Raw genomic sequence first — 17,242 nt, forward strand, 5'->3', positions numbered from 1 at the left:
CATTGTCTACAGTGCAGCGATGGCACAACTGGACAGTACGCGATCCAACACAAGTCATAAACAAGGTTCATTTCTCTTGCAAAACAAACAAAAAAAGAAATGAAAACGACACAGTGCTAATAAGGCGTCGCGCTGTGAAATGGAAGTGAATATCTAGAAACATCGGAGTGTCACGTCACGCCCTCGTTGCCCTGCTGAATAAGACCAATTTGAATACAGTCTACCGTTGCCGTCAGGCAGAAACCCCTTATCTCCAGATTTCTCTGGAGATAAGATTTTTCTCGTTCAAGAGTGCCGTGTCGCATCAGCCTTTTTCACTATTTTAAAACGTTAAAAAAAGAACAAAAAAAAAGGAACCGTTTTGAACATACAAGGTTTCCACCCAACAGCAACGATGTGACAGGCCCAAGCCCTATTTCTCTCTACGAGTCTCTCTCTTTCATGTGAGGCTAACTCATACTTGGTTGAGAAGCCGTGTCAGCCCCCCACCCCCCCAAACAATGCTGCGTTTTCACCTGCAAACGCAAAGTCAAAGCCCCCCCCCCCCCCCGTTAAATACAGAAAATAAAAGTTCAGTTCAAAATGTTATTGTTGACAACGCATACATTTGCCATTAAGGCTCGGGCAAACTAAAAGTGGCGGACGCTCGTGAAGTGTTCAGTTCAACGCTGGTGAACATCGACCGGGCGCCAACCAATAATAGGAAATAAGCGCCGTGCATCCACCGCCGTTGGCATCCATTTTCTTTGAAGTTTTCTTTCTCGCCAACGGAAGTCAAATGAATTACAAACCAGAAAACAGCACTCCTGCGGGCACTGCCCACAGCCCAGCATGCCGACATGGGAAATGGAATAAAGGAGAACCGTGGCTCAAGTGCACCACGCAGAAGAGCCTTGACGTTCACAATTCCTCTTTCACCAGAAGGTGGTGCTGCTGCTACAGCTCAAAATACTACCATATTTGTGTAAATTCATGTACTGTATATTCTTTGCAAACCTAGCGTGCTTAGGTTGCAGTTTGTGTGGATTGCAGACCAGACCGTATTAGTTTGTCTCTAGTGAGATGACAGTGGTTGGGGTCTCTCCGTGAGCTTCTTCCACCTCTGTGATGTTGGCCCAAAAAAACGGCTCACGACGAACCTCCTTCTCAGTGGTCGGAAGGAACAGCAGTACTTGACCGTTGGGATGGGTTTAAGCAAAGAACGGAATCCTAGGTCGGACACCAGCCCCCAAAAGGTCAGCAGATTGGTCACGTTTAAAATCGCTTGGGTCACTTTGAATGTATTTTAACCACTTAAACGGATGTAGTCTTAGAGAACTTGACTTGAATTTCTTCTACACCAAATCTCTTCACGCCAAAATAGCGGATCAACGAGATCAAAGCTTGTAGATCGGCTATTTTTGGTCATGTTCCCCAAAGAATATTGACGTTGGGGTTCAATTGGTTATGATGTCTATACCCTCTGCTGTGATCTGAGCCCACCGACAGGTCGGTATCACCACGTGTGGTCTGGGCAGGACATTTCTTCAGTTCCTCCCACACCAGATGCATATCCATGGTAGAGTTGTGTGTGTGTGTGTGTGTGTGTGTGTGTGTGTGTGTGTGTGTGTGTGTGTGTGTGTGTGTGTGTGTGTGCAGGGACTTTTTGAGCTAGCAGGGCTGAATTTTAAAGATGTCAGGTGCACCACACGTCACTCGCACACATCAGAACAGCTCTGATAAGTGCAATTAACACCCGTTTCTATTCAGCTAAAAAACAGGTTCCCTAGTGTACAAGGAGTGTGTCTTGCGTTCCACTATAGCGTGAGACGAATAGTCTCACCGTCTTTCATGATTGCCCGTCTGTCTCTCTCGTCTCCGACATGCCAGCTCCAAAAAGTAGTGCACCCCTGTGTGCTTGTGTGCGCATGTAGCGTGTGTGTGTGTGTGTGTGTGTGTGTGTGTGTGGACAGCGTCCCTCAGTGCTGCGTGTCGTGCTTCTTGTGGAAGGTGAGGCGGATGCGTCCCCAGAATGAGCGGCTGCGCCGGGCCTTGCGGTCGCCGCTGCGCACCGACTTGGCCTCGCGCTGGCGGATCTGCCGCACCAGCGCCGTGAACACCTCGTCGATGTAGTAGCGGAACGCCGCCGACGTCTCGAAGAACGGACACTGGAACTCGCGGGCCAGCTCGCGGCCCTCCTCCACCGCCACCTGGGTTTGGTCACAAGGCGGGACGAGCACAGGAGAAAACTGGTGAGATCAGGAAGTCTGAGTGGAATTGTGTTTGATTCACAGAATAAAAAAAGGTCAACGCAAGGAGTTGAGTTGGTGTGGTTTGGGCTTTACTTTTAGTCACCGTAGCTTTTTGGGGGTTTTTTTCCTCTGACATCCGACTGACATTTTTTGAATCTGATCTCGGGTCAGAATGGGTTAATCAGACCAGTGCGTGTCCAGTGGAAACCTCGTATGAATCTGATCTCAGGTCAGAATGGGTTAATACCAGGTGTATGCATGGTGCTCACCTGCCGCAGGTGGGCCAGGTCAGACTTGTTGCCCACCAGTACGACGGGGGTGTCGGCGGTGCGCCGCACGCGGTCGATGAGCTGCTTGAAGTGCCGCGCCTCCTGGAAGCTCCTCCGGTCAGTGATGGAGTAGGAGATGATGAAGCCCTCGCCTGCTCGCATATACTGGTCCCTCATGGCGGTGAACTCCGCCTAGTGGACGCACACACGCCAAGAAACCGTACGTGGAAATGGCACATTTTACATAGAGCTGCTGGTTCCCTGCGACATACATACTAGCGTCATGTCCAGGGGGTGTACTTGTAAATCAAGCTGCCTCACGCTACAGAAACAGGAGATGGGCTCCTGCCCTGTGGGCCTCATGGCTCGGCAAGGCATACTTATTTACTGGTTCCCAAACACTGGGTCGGGAGACATTTGTGGGTCACGCACACAATTTTGCATTATTATTATTTAAAAACATAAAAAAAAAATAAAAAAAAAAATACAAAATAAATTCATGAATAAAAATGTTTCGGTAATTTCAAGAAGGAATTAAAGAAAAATAATAATAATGTGTTTAAGAAGTAGTGAAAATAGCAGATCTACAAGTGCACAACGCGCCACATTGCGATCTTGTTGATGGGCTATTTTGGTTCTTTCATAGTTTGGGTCCCCGGTCTAATCTCTCTTTTGGGTCTGGACCAGAAACGTTTGGGAACCACCGATATAGAGAACCTACAGTATATCCAAAGTGCTTGCTTTGGATTCACACACAGATGGTGGAGGCAGAGTCCTGCAACGGGCCGGGTATCTGCGGATACCCTGTGGGGTGCCCGAGTTTGGCCAGTGAAAAATATACTTACGGTATATAAGTTCACGAGTACGGGGACAGGCGCTACTGAACTGTACCGCGGGCGGAGCAGTACTGAACTGTAACGCGGGCGGAGCGGTACTGAACTGTAACGCGGGCGGAGCAGTACTGAACTGTAACGCGGGCGGAGCGGTACTGAACTGTAACGCGGGCGGAGCAGTACTGAACTGTAACGCGGGCGGAGCAGTACTGAACTGTAACGCGGGCGGAGCAGTACTGAACTGTAACGCGGGCGGAGCAGTACTGAACTGTAACGCGGGCGGAGCGGTACTGAACTGTAACGCGGGCGGAGCAGTACTGAACTGTAACGCGGGCGGAGCAGTACTGAACTGTAACGCGGGCGGAGCAGTACTGAACTGTAACGCGGGCGGAGCGGTACTGAACTGTAACGCGGGCGGAGCGGTACTGAACTGTAACGCGGGCGGAGCGGTACTGAACTGTAACGCGGGCGGAGCGGTACTGAACTGTAACGCGGGCGGAGCAGTACTGAACTGTAACGCGGGCGGAGCAGTACTGAACTGTAACGCGGGCGGAGCAGTACTGAACTGTAACGCGGGCGGAGCGGTACTGAACTGTAACGCGGGCGGAGCAGTACTGAACTGTAACGCGGGCGGAGCGGTACTGAACTGTAACGCGGGCGGAGCGGTACTGAACTGTAACGCGGGCGGAGCAGTACTGAACTGTAACGCGGGCGGAGCAGTACTGAACTGTAACGCGGGCGGAGCGGTACTGAACTGTAACGCGGGCGGAGCAGTACTGAACTGTAACGCGGGCGGAGCGGTACTGAACTGTAACGCGGGCGGAGCAGTACTGAACTGTAACGCGGGCGGAGCAATACTGAACTGTAACGCGGGCGGAGCAGTACTGAACTGTAACGCGGGCGGAGCAGTACTGAACTGTAACGCGGGCGGAGCAGTACTGAACTGTAATGCGGGCGGAGCAGTACTGAACTGTAACGCGGGCGGAGCGGTACTGAACTGTAACGCGGGCGGAGCAGTACTGAACTGTAACACGGGCGGAGCAGTACTGAACTGTAACGCGGGCGGAGCGGTACTGAACTGTAACGCGGGCGGAGCGGTACTGAACTGTAACGCGGGCGGAGCAGTACTGAACTGTAACGCGGGCGGAGCAGTACTGAACTGTAACGCGGGCGGAGCAGTACTGAACTGTAACGCGGGCGGAGCAGTACTGAACTGTAACGCGGGCGGAGCAGTACTGAACTGTAACGCGGGCGGAGCAGTACTGAACTGTAACGCGGGCGGAGCAGTACTGAACTGTAACGCGGGCGGAGCAGTACTGAACTGTAACGCGGGCGGAGCGGTACTGAACTGTAACGCGGGCGGAGCAGTACTGAACTGTAACGCGGGCGGAGCGGTACTGAACTGTAACGCGGGCGGAGCGGTACTGAACTGTAACGCGGGCGGAGCAGTACTGAACTGTAACGCGGGCGGAGCAGTACTGAACTGTAACGCGGGCGGAGCGGTACTGAACTGTAACGCGGGCGGAGCGGTACTGAACTGTAACGCGGGCGGGTAACACTTTAATCAGAGCGCACTGCAGGATGTTATAATCAGCAGCAACAGAGCGCAGCTGTTTGCTACTCGACAGTAGATTCTAAACAAACACACCAAGTTTAAAAAGAGATAACAGAAATGGATGCATGGATTGTTTACCTGTCCTGCGGTGTCTAGAATGTCCAAGTTGGCAGGCTCGTCATCGATGCGGATCTGGGTCTTGTAAGCATCCTCTGAACACAACATACCACGTTATGTTCTCTAAAGTTATTTTCCATTCCTAAAATACTACATAACACTTTTAATAAGCACCACTTTGCTTCTGGGGGTCCCTGGAACGAAATATTTTGAGATGGATGGTCCACGGCCAAATACATTTTTAACGTTTGGAGAACCAGTCATACAGTATAACAACATTCAGAAAAGGGTTAGGATTGAGATATTTTTTAGAAAAAGCCTATGGTCTTAATGGGTTATATATTAAAAATAGGGCTTACGTGGTCAAAGAAAGAGCTGAGCTGGCCTGTGACAGCTTGACTGTGTCTCGTAGTATTTATGGACCGCGGTAATACGAAATACATTTCTGTTTAATAAACTGTAGCCAAGTGTCAAACCATCCCACATCTGGTCTGCAGTCATCCACGTCCAACAACTCACACCAGTTCACATTAGACCTTTCTATATCTGACTGGAGGATTCAATCTTACCACTCACACTTACTTACAAATAAAAACTTGTATTAACAGTTATCTCTGGGACAGAATTCTGGTATAAATGATGTGCCGTGTGTGCTACATAAAGAATTCAACATAATGCCCTACACTACTACTTAAGCCCTACACTACAGTATACTGATGTGCATGGGTTGTCGGTAGGGCACTACCAGGGCGCCCTGGTAGTGTTGAAGATGCACTTTTTCAAAAAACATTCCCCCCAAAAAGCAACGTTTTGCACGAATTAAAAACAAATACAATGATTTTGTTCATAGAAAAAATTAAGAAATTCCATACATTTGAAAATGAATGTTTAAGAAGTAGTCAAAATAGGCCATCTACCAGCTCACAATGCGGTGCGAAGCTTGTAGATGTGCCATTTCCACTAGGAGACAACACGTGTCTCTTTTGGGTCACGGGCTAAAAGGTTTGAGAACCACTGAAGTAGGGCATTACAAACACAAAACGTTAGACCCAACAGCAACAATATAAAGAAGGAAAAGCATGCTTCTGACCAGAAGCAGGGATAAAACATATATCCCCCACCGGACATAACAAAACAGAAGGATGAGAAGGAGGTCTCTGTCTCACCTATGGTGGGGTCGTGGTCCTCTGGGAACCGGTGACTGATGAACTGCATGATGATCGCTGAGAGACAGACACAGAATGACAAGACATGACATGATGAGGACATTTCTCTATGGCATTGGCAGTGCTTCTCAAGTAACCTGTAGGCCGGGACCACTGGTGGTGGTGGTGGTGGTATTGCAAGTGGGCACCAAAATAGTGTGTGTGCAGGTGTATGTGTGTGTGTCTCATCTTGCGCCACCCTTATACCTAAACATATTTGCCATGTAGATTGCTTGTAGATCGGCTATTTTAAAAGGTTTTTTTTAATAGTAAAAAATGGCAAATTAGTTTAGGGTTAAGGGGGAGGCGCAAGATATAGCCCTAAGTCTTCTTTGTAATTCCGGCAGTGGTTCCGTGTGGAGACACAAGGGAGACTCTGTGTCTCCATAGGGGACCACTGCTGGCCATCAACATATTGGCTAGGAATGTGACAAAAACAAAACAATATCCATGAATTCAAGTCTCCATGGGGTGGGTAATCAATATCATTTTTGGGGTGAACTATCCCTGTAAAGTGCACTAGGTTCATTCCATTGATCCAACCCAGAACACACAGGTCAGATGGCTTAACATGTGGTCAGATGGCTGGGCGGCGAACGTTTTCAAGATTTTCAAGTGGACGGGATCCTGATCCAGACCAGGTTGAGAACCACTGCTTTTTGGTGTACCTGTCTTGTACATGTGTTAAAAAACATAATAGGTTTTCAATGTAATGGCCCAAGGGTGGTCCCAGGGAGATTTTACAAGCCCCAATAAAAGATTAGATTAATTAATTGAACATAGTTTTTTGACAAATGAAAGGTTTGGTTACATTAAATCTATATTGCAATTATTTGTTTTAGCTGTACCAGTTTTAACTTTTAATAAATCTTTAGATTGTCTATTTTCACACAATACATGCAAATAAAAACAAATTAAACAATCCAACCAGGGGTCTTTAACAGGGGCTCCGGGTGCACAAGGGGGTCCTCAAGAGTAACTACAGGGGGGTCTGTCAAATCTAAAAATAGACTATCTACAAGCTCACAACGCCTCGCAAATGTTATTTTCGGAGAGTTGGTGTAGACTCTACACCAACTCTCCGTGTGTAGGGACAAAGAGCAGACCAAGCATTGAGTGTTTAAAAAATCCCAACATATTAATAGAATAGATAATGCATGTCAAACAAGTCTATGAAGCCCTCTATGAAATCTATGGAAAGGTTTGATCTGCAACACAGTTTTAATATGTAGTGGGGGTCAGTGCAGGGACATTATTTGTCATCGTTGCCCATCTGACACCTTGATTGAGTTGAGACTAAGAGCATCTGAAGTTACTGCACGTATGCAGCCAATAAGCAACGACTATTACACAGCAAAATGGAAACGGTGCTAGACCATGGCATGCACCAGCGCCGGTCGGGGAAAAAGAAAGAAATCATTAACCAGGCATCCCTCAATAGACATTCAGACCGGTGGCCTTGGGTCCTTGGCTTGAAGGTTGAAGACCCACGGTCTCAACTAGAACAACCTTGGGATGAAGTAGTAGCCCGGGTAAATTGAGACAGACGCTGTAGTCGTGGTAGACCCGAGCACAGGCTGAGGTAGAGATGTGCTCGTCAGCAGCAGTACACTTTGACTTAGAAAATGTGCTTGCAATTTTCTGTTGCCGTCAAAACGATCAATGTTTTTAATGAACAAGAAATGTGGATGTGGACGGCTCCTCACGGCACAGAGACGTCACGTTTGGGCAGGCCGGTTGTTCTACTAAAACGTGTGACCCACACAATCAGGTCAGCTCAACTTTTTTGTTCCTTCATAATGTAGAATAAAGTAAGATTCCATGCAAAATGGCAGTGTCCGTGGAATGTTTTTTTAACATGGAATTTGTTAACATAGGAGGATAGAGACCGAACCGGAGCGCTAGCCCCGCCCCCAAGCTATTCATTTCGATGAAGTTGCTCAGTGGCGTTTTGAAGCCCCCAGAAGACTGCCGGAAGTATAATTATAACTCAATGGCTCCAGCGAGTGGAAGTTAAGCCCCCGGACCCCAAACGTATCATCATACTGTACAGTCCATCTCTATGAAAGTGCTGCAGTTCCTCTTTTCGCCAGTAGGTGGTGGCAGCTTCAACGTTGGATAGCCTTACATAGGCCTGCATAGGATACAGTACTGTTTGTGAGTTGAATGTGTCCTTTCTTCATAATATGCGTCGGGCGCAGACCTTTCAGCATCTCTGAATAGTACAAGGAGTGTAAACCTGTGGGTTTTTGGGTTAATTGCCCATCCCTACCCTTAGGGTTGTTAGGTTTAGTGATTGAACGGGATGCTCATGGGTAAACTTACCACTCTTCCCCACCCCTCCTTCACCCAGCATGACCAGCTTGTATTCACGGGAGAGCCCGCCAGAGCCCCCCGAAGTCTCCATTCATTCAGCCTGGATGAGGAAACACACACACACACACACACACACACACACACACACACACACACACACACACACACACACACACACACACACACACACACACACACACACACACACACACACACACACACACACACACACACACACACACACACACACACACACACACACACACACACCAATATCTCCATTTGTAACTCAGATACAAAATGTGTGCAGACCCTTACGGATCCATTTGGTTCCATTCCTGAGTTGTTGCGCTGTCTCGCATGGCCAGAGTGTTGCCTCCCACAATTGTTTTTCAAATGCTTCCGGTCATACATTCTGGGACGCGGAAGCTCTCATAATGAGTAAAATATAAAGAAGATGTGACGCCTCCTTCCGTCTTTACAGTCGCACAAATATATCCTAATATAAATCGAAATCATCAAAACATATATAGCTTGTCTGCTTAGCAGAAATAGAAATTAACCCATTTTGGGCGGGAACCCGAGTGGCGTTCTACGAGCTTGTAGGTCTGCTATTTTTGAAAAATGGAAGAACGACTGACATAGAAACATAGCTTTAAGAACGACTGACATAGAAACATAGCTTTAAGAACGACTGACATAGAAACATAGCTTTAAGAACGACTGACATAGAAACATAGCTTTAAGAACGACTGACATAGAAACATAGCTTTAAGAACGACTGACATAGAAACATAGCTTTTTCAGAAAACTGTCAGGATGTAGAAGACATTTTTAGAATCTGATCTCAGGTCAAAATGGGTTAAAAAAAGAAAAGGTAAAGATTTGGGGAGGTGTAGTTCCAGACTCTATATATTTGGGTAGGTGTAGTTCCAGACTCTATAGAGCCTTCAGGAGGTGTAGTTCCTGACTCTATATATATTTAGGGAGGTGTAGTTCCAGACTCTATATATTTAGGGAGGTGTAGTTCCAGACTCTATATATTTGGGTAGGTGTAGTTCCAGACTCTATAGAGCCTTCAGGAGGTGTAGTTCCAGACTCTATATATCTGGGGAGGTGTAGTTCCAGACTCTATAGACTAGAGCCTTCAGGAGGTGTAGTTCCAGACTCTATATATTTAGGGAGGTGTAGTTCCAGACTCTATAGACTAGAGCCTTCAGGAGGTGTAGTTCCAGACTCTATATATTTAGGGAGGTGTAGTTCCAGACTCTATATATTTAGGGAGGTGTAGTTCCAGACTCTATATATTTAGGGAGGTGTAGTTCCAGACTCTATAGACTAGAGCCTTCAGGAGGTGTAGTTCCAGACTCTATATATTTAGGGAGGTGTAGTTCCAGACTCTATATATTTAGGGAGGTGTAGTTCCAGACTCTATATATTTAGGGAGGTGTAGTTCCAGACTCTATATATTTAGGGAGGTGTAGTTCCAGACTCTATAGACTAGAGCCTTCAGGAGGTGTAGTTCCAGACTCTATATATTTAGGGAGGTGTAGTTCCAGACTCTATAGAGCCTTCAGAGATTGAATAGTGGTCTCTTTGTTCAGTTCAGTCAGTAACGGTAGTCTCCCTGTCCCTTCAGTAAACAGGAAATACAATTTCAGGTCAGGATATCAATTTATGCCAATCAAGAGGAAGAACTCATACAGGATACAAGTATCATACAAGTGATAAACAAGTGAAATTGGAAGTGATTAAATAAATAAATGAGAAGACAAAATAGGAAGTGGAGCACTATACAAATTAAGCTGACGAATGGTACTCTCTCCTGATTGGATGAAATTGGTGACCTGGAACTAGAGCACTAGAGAGACTGAATAAACACTCTATAAGCAATGATTGTTATCAGAACATAGAGCCATTTACACTTATTTGAATAAAAAACATATCATGGGCATCATCATAATTACTTCCTTGTTTAAAAAATACTGGAAATAGCAGATCTACAAGCCCAAAGCGTGCCGCACTGCCGCGACTTGTTTTGAGCTTGTAGATCAGCCATTTCATTTATTCATGTTTTTATTTAAATATACACTTGACTACGGTAATATGTAATTTATCATTATCTGCCCCATGCAAGTTTTGTTTACAAAGCCTAAAAGCCAAAGAGAAATGTATTTTTTATTCATAATGTTCAATGTCAGAAACACAATAAAATCCTTAATTGCAATTATTTGAGACATTAATCGACAAGTATGTCATAATTTGTGACAGCCCTAGTTATGGGTTGTACCACATGGGCGCTAAAGCCTGACAGTCAATTCCCAGTCTGTCGAACTAGGAACGTGGTAAGGGTTGGTCTACAAAACAAAGACATCATTCCAAATAACACACGATTCTACAAATGCCTTCTACATCAGTAGTTCCTAAAACTTTGTATTAAATCTAAATCTATTATTCCAGAGTTACAAGCTCACAGACTTGAGAACAACATAAAACTATATAACTATATAAGACAACTCTCACCGAGCCTGCTGATGATGGCTCAGGTTCAAAGAGAATGTTTTAAATATGGTTTTGCTGTTGTTAAAACGGTCTCCAATTCGTCAAATATCCTATTATTGTTTCAGGAATGCAACATTAACAAAAAACAAATCTCCCTGAATTCAAGGGTTTATGAGTGAAGTTCACGTAGAGTAATTGATAGGACAAAACATATTTTTATTGGGGGGGGGGGGGGGCGGGTGAAGTATTTAAGTTTAAAATATCATACGACAGAAAACAGCAAAAGCATTTCCTTTCAGTAGCCTAAACAAATTCCCAGTGTTTCATAAACTATATTCATCTCCATGGAACAACACATCTTTTGACTGAAATAATTTAATTGCAGCCAAAACGTCATGCAATCACAAGATGTCGTTCCAACTGCTTGCGGTGTGGCAGGCAAGTTGGCTGAAGGCGTTAGCGCACATTAAAAGGGCTTGTATTGCGCGCGCGCGCACACACACACACACACACACACACACACACACACACACACACACACACACACACACACACACACACACACACACACACACACACACACACACACACACACACACACACACACACACACACACACACACACACACACACACACACACACACACACACACACACACACAGTGTGACATCAACTCGCATGACAAACAAAAACGTGCTATTCATATTTCTGGAACGGAAGCAAGCTTGAAGCTTGTATGCCAGGCGTTGTCCACATCAGGTACAAGGGCCAACAGGGGCCTAACTCTGGGTTAGGTTAATAGGGACAGCCCATACATCCGATTGCATTAAAAGACGCTAAACAACGTTAAACTCACTTTGCCACTGGCTTTATGCATGCGCATAGTCTCCATTATACCCTCTCTATAGTCTCCATTATACCCTCTCTATAGTCTCTATTATACCCTCTCTATAATAGTCTCTATTATACCCATAGTATCTATCATATCCTCTATTAGTCCAATGTAACTTATGTTCTTAGTTTATTTGTCATAATTTGAGTTTTAGCTACGAGAGAGAACCTAGGTGTTAATATCTCATTTGTAACTCTGAGAGAATGGAAACAATGGTCCATTTGGTTCCATTGGTAAGCTCTCAGAGTTAAATTAATCTACAGCACAGAGCCACAGATTGGCGTCCCAGAGATGATAAAAGGTCTGATGATGCATTGCATAAAGGTGGAGAATTACTACTGTAATAACTGTATGCGTCTGCATTAGGGCTGTGCTGCTTCAAATCCCGTCCACAGAAAAACACATGCGTAACGTCCACTTCAGTCATTCAGTGCATTCATTCATTCCTCCTGAGCCATAATCTTTAACCGTGACACGACACGACACGGCGGCCTAACCTACATTCTTGGCTCAAAGACCTCATGCGTGCAGGCCTCACTGTGCCGCCAGAGAAATAAGCAACCACGTCTATGAAAACATGAGCACTTTACACCTATATAACAGTATGAGCTTACAATGTGAATATGTCGCATCGCCACGCTTTGTGAGCTTGTATATCTGCTATTTTGAAAAACAATCTTGTCATAACTGTCTGTGGACAATTACATATTAATTTGTGGGTCATTGAAATGAAAATGTTTCAGGACCACTGGTTTAAACAACATTATAACATTTATAACAAGCCCAAATAAACAAAGTTACTTTAGAAACAAGCCCAAAGTGTGAAAAAACAGTATTAAAGTAACTACACTTAAGAAGTTAAGATTAGAAACAAGCCCAAATGAGCAACACTTCTTATAAGCGGACATGGCAACACTGCTGCTGAGTGGGCTTTTGCACCTCACGGCAGAATGGACTCTACAAACAGCCATGTTCTCCACCGCATAATCGGCACCTTCTTAAAACAATGGCTGGAGTCTTTTTCATAATGCTTTTTATCCTTTTAGAAAGAACTTGAAAAATCACACCCGTGTGAAGTGAGTGGTGCAACTCCATGTGGGGTCCCCGGAAGTTCCAGACCCACAGGACCACAGCCAGGGTGCCGGCCCGGTTCTGGCGAGCCGCCCCACGTCCGAAACGGTAGAGAAATGTGGGGGTCTCTGGGGGTCCCCGGAACATCCAGACCCCCATAAACATGCCCAGGTGCCCTGGCCGATTCCGGCAAGCCGCCCCACGTCCGAAACGGTTGAGAAATTACAGAGTTACCGTGTGGGGGTCCCTCTACTGTACTGTAGTGTACAGTAACTGTACTGTACTGGCACACCCGAAATCATCATACATACAGTTAATATGTGCGTCTGTGTTTGTGTGTTAGGTTGGGCACAGGTGGTGAAAAACAACCATGTTATTTTCGTGCTCATACCCAGCCAACTACCCAGCTACCCAGCCAGCCACACACATAGCTCTGTAAGGGAGTGGTTGCACCACTCAAAAAATAGGACTTCAGATTATTATTTTAAGAAGGTAGCTATGTGGACATTTTTTACATTTTTAATGTAGCATATGTATCTTTTTCACTCAACTCAATAGCATTGAAATAGAAGGTCCCAGGTTTGATTCCAGGCCTCTGCGGCAATGTGTCCCTGAGCAAGACACTTGACCTCTGACTTTGCAGACAGAATGGACACATATACCCATGTTCTCAGCAGACTTATTTCATCTGCATCTACGTTGAGTTGGGTCGCGAAAAATAACCTTTGAAGGGTCCTGTGCGTTGTTAACCAGGAATGTTACTAAATTACTTATTAGTCCTTTGCAAGTTGTTGCATTACTTGTGATCAAGAGTAACTGGTTGCATTACCAGTCATATGAAATTACTTTTTATAATAATAATAATCATAATACCGGTAATAATAATAGCAGCTTTGAGAGAGGGCACATGCTATAAAAGAACAGATCTACAAGCAAACAATGCATCACATCACAACACGTTGCCAGGTTGTAGATACAGGGAGTACAATATTTCCCTCTGAGATGTTGTGTAGTAGAAGGAAAAGTATTGGAAATTTGAATTACTCAAGTACAAATAACTCACAATTGTACTTAAGTTACAGTAGCCTACTTAAGTAAATGTACTTATATTATTATTAGATACTTACGGTACTTAATATATACACTCAGTACACGACTATTCATTGTAACAAACATGACAGTAAATTGCTTGGATTAATAAATGTAATATTACAGTTTTGGCAATTGTAATAAGTTACACTACTAGCCCGTTTTACGACCTGTTGTGACCTACTTTATACTTTGAATCAGGGAAAGAATCTGTGTCATTTCATGTTTTATCTACTATGAGTCTGTGAAATAATTCCCTTAGTGAACAGTGACAAGTTTTGCAGAAAACTGTTCCGGTCTAAATGGGCTAGTTACCGAGGAATGTCATAATATCACAGTAATGTTATTACCTAGTAACTAGTTACTAAGTAAAAGTCCCTTTTCCAGTCTGTAATGAGTTGCTGTGCGTGTATGTGCCTGGTCACATCGGTCTACCATCAAATGACTTATCAAATGAGCACACACACACACACACACACACACAAAAGAGGAACTGACTCATATTGGCTTGACAGGCAATCATGTGATTTCATAGGGCAACACAGTGGCCAACAGTCTAGTACACAGACAGCATAACCCCACTGGATGGTTGAATTCAACTCTGAGACCCGTCTGTTTGGTTCCATCCGTACGCTCAGTTACAAATGGAGAAACTAACATCTAAGCATCTAATCTAGCATCTAACATCTAATTATCTTACAGCGAAAACTCAAAGAATGTGATTCACTCTATTCAAAATGGAGGTTGTTTACACTGTAGTAGGCCTACATCGATTAAGTTATCCACTTGTATGATAAACTTAATCAACAACATAAACAAATAATTAACCAAATCATGTGTCTATAAAACTCTTGTTTCTGTTTCAATCAAGAATCAACATAGTATCATTAAGTACAAGGCATTGAAAATCCAGGTAGTAGCTCTGATTAGTATTCCGACTCGCCCCATTACAAAAAAGCCACGTTGTCGGAATTCCAAGCGGATTCCCGATTTAGTGATGAGGACATAGATAGAAAACATGACCATTATGATGACAGGTCCATAATCATATCCCATACCCAGCAACCCTACCATCAGACATACCTTCTTGGTATGATGGTGTTTTTTTGGTGGGGCAGGGGGGTGCTTGAAGCCCACACTAGGCCCTATGCCCACCCTCCATCCAAGCCTTAAACAGCAACTACAGCATCATAATATAGGCCAATGGCTCTCAAGGTGCCAGGAGTCAAAATGAGTCAATACAGCATCACAATCAGTTGAACCACTTTAACCCTATATGCATCAGCTACTGTATTTATTAGGGGAAAAAAGCAGATCTACAAGATCTACAAACATATAAATATACGCCTACATTTTAACAGCACAAATATTGTATGTGGGTTCCTGGCACTATATCTTTTCAGATGGAGGGTTTGCACTTTGCAGCCAAAGCCAAATGCATATTAATTTACAATACAGTACTACAGAGTACATAGTATACGGCAGTGTCTCTCTTTCTTTCTCTCTCTCTCTCTCACACACACTCACACTTTTGGACACTCACCCAAGCAGTTTAATTTCAGCAGTTTGGGGGAGGTAGGGGGATAAAATTGCTTTGGATTTATTCGTAAGATTTTCCCTTTTTAAACACTTGATATTAACCACCACAACAAACAGTAGCCCTTCTTGCTGCCTGGCAGACGAACACACCCAAGAATAATCACACTTATTTGTATTCCAAATGTATCTCAGTTGTCAAAAAGTGGTGTAAAGTAATAAGTAACAATACAGTACATTAAGCACAGTACATAACATAAGTGAAGTACTTAAGTGAAGTAAAATCCTTGAGTATTTCTATTTTATGATACAGTACTTTCTACTTACTCTACTCCACTACATCACAGATTCAAATATTTATTTTTCAGTAGGCTACTACTCCACTGCAATTATTTGACAACTTTAGTTAGTCACTTTGGAGATTTAAATCTCCAAGGTGATGTCCATGACATTTAAATAGTAATTGGCTTACTGTAGAGAAGTATACTTAAAAGAAATGTGAGTATATTTACTTTTGTACTTCAAGTATATGTTGATGGCAATTATATGTTGCACTTTTCACTCAAGCAACATTTTGAACACAGCTATAAAGACCTTTTACCTTTGACAAAGTACTTGATATGGTGGTAGGCTATTGCAAATATTACTTAAGTAAAAAATAACAACAGATTACTTTCTGCCACCACACTGTTCGACACGGACGGTCAAAGAGAGTTGAAGAGAACATGAACTCAACCTTTCCCCCACTTTCTTTATTACAGCTCCCAGTAAAACCAGTGGAGGCACTGCAAAAAAAAACCCGACCCGCCATCGCGGTTTAGCACTGCTACAGTTAATTCAACAATAACGCTCATGTCTGCTTCATTTGGAGAGCTGATCATTCATAATGTTTTAGCTCGATAGCACGAAATAGCTCCCATAGCAATAGAAACGCATGGCCTTGCAGTCAGACAGTGACACTACAAAACGACACAAAGTTGCTGAATAAACACGTTCACTCACCTCCGGTCGCTAAATGTATCGCCTCATATCTGCACTGCACTGTACACGGTCCTCTGGCCTTTCTGTGCCTCTGATCGCTGCATGGAGTCTGTTCTACGAGACAAAAACATCCATAAACACTATAAACACAACATGTACACACACGCACGCACGCACACACACACACAGACAGTGCAAGTAGTACAGCAGCAGTATGTGCATGCACAGGACAGGAGGGACCAGCCCCGCAGGCCCCACGCAGGGTCCCTCCGCCCGTTATGTTAAAGCTACTCTTCTTGGCAACTGTCAAAAACTAAAAATACTCTAAGTCGGAATGGTGGACAAAGAAGTACTTATGTTAGATAGATCCGGGAAAGCACTAGATACTCAATAATTAAAAAGTGCAAATTATGAGGTACATTTTCCTTTATTAATGTTTTGGTGTATTGAATTGTTTTTAAATATAATTAATAATAACAAATCAGACATTTTCAGAAATGTTCAAAAATAGTGAAAATAGCAGAACTTGTAGATCTATATGCCATTTCACTCCTTGAAATAAGGCTGTAAGACTTTTGTAGACTACATTTATGTCCCAGTTAAGAGTAAATATAGACAATATTTGAAATGTAGTGAATACGTGA

At 44.1% G+C, this 17,242-nt stretch overlaps 1 protein-coding gene across 3 annotated transcripts; it reads right to left on the bottom strand.

The window, feature by feature from the left end:
* Positions 1-549: 549 nt before the first annotated feature.
* rit1 (Ras-like without CAAX 1) lies at positions 550-16,772 on the bottom strand. Of its 3 annotated transcripts, XR_014569132.1 has the most exons (7): positions 16,620-16,772; positions 8,536-8,626; positions 6,172-6,228; positions 5,027-5,100; positions 2,501-2,692; positions 953-2,189; positions 550-909 (listed from the first exon to the last, which is right to left on the bottom strand). XR_014569132.1 is itself a non-coding variant. In XM_083762977.1 (6 exons), exons 2-6 carry the CDS (start codon positions 8,615-8,617, stop codon positions 1,959-1,961), a joined length of 636 nt encoding a protein of 211 aa, XP_083619103.1. In that variant the 5' UTR covers positions 8,618-8,626; positions 16,620-16,772; the 3' UTR covers positions 550-1,958. The 3 variants fall into 3 exon arrangements, 2 of the variants coding, with proteins under 2 accessions (XP_083619103.1, XP_083619104.1); XM_083762977.1 differs by having other exon boundaries at positions 550-2,189; XM_083762978.1 differs by lacking the exon at positions 8,536-8,626 and having other exon boundaries at positions 550-2,189.
* Between the last annotated feature and the right edge of the window lie 470 nt (positions 16,773-17,242).

The sequence above is a fragment of the Protomyctophum parallelum genome (assembly GCF_964188405.1).
Source record: "Protomyctophum parallelum genome assembly, chromosome: 1".
Lineage (NCBI taxonomy): Eukaryota > Metazoa > Chordata > Actinopteri > Myctophiformes > Myctophidae > Protomyctophum > Protomyctophum parallelum.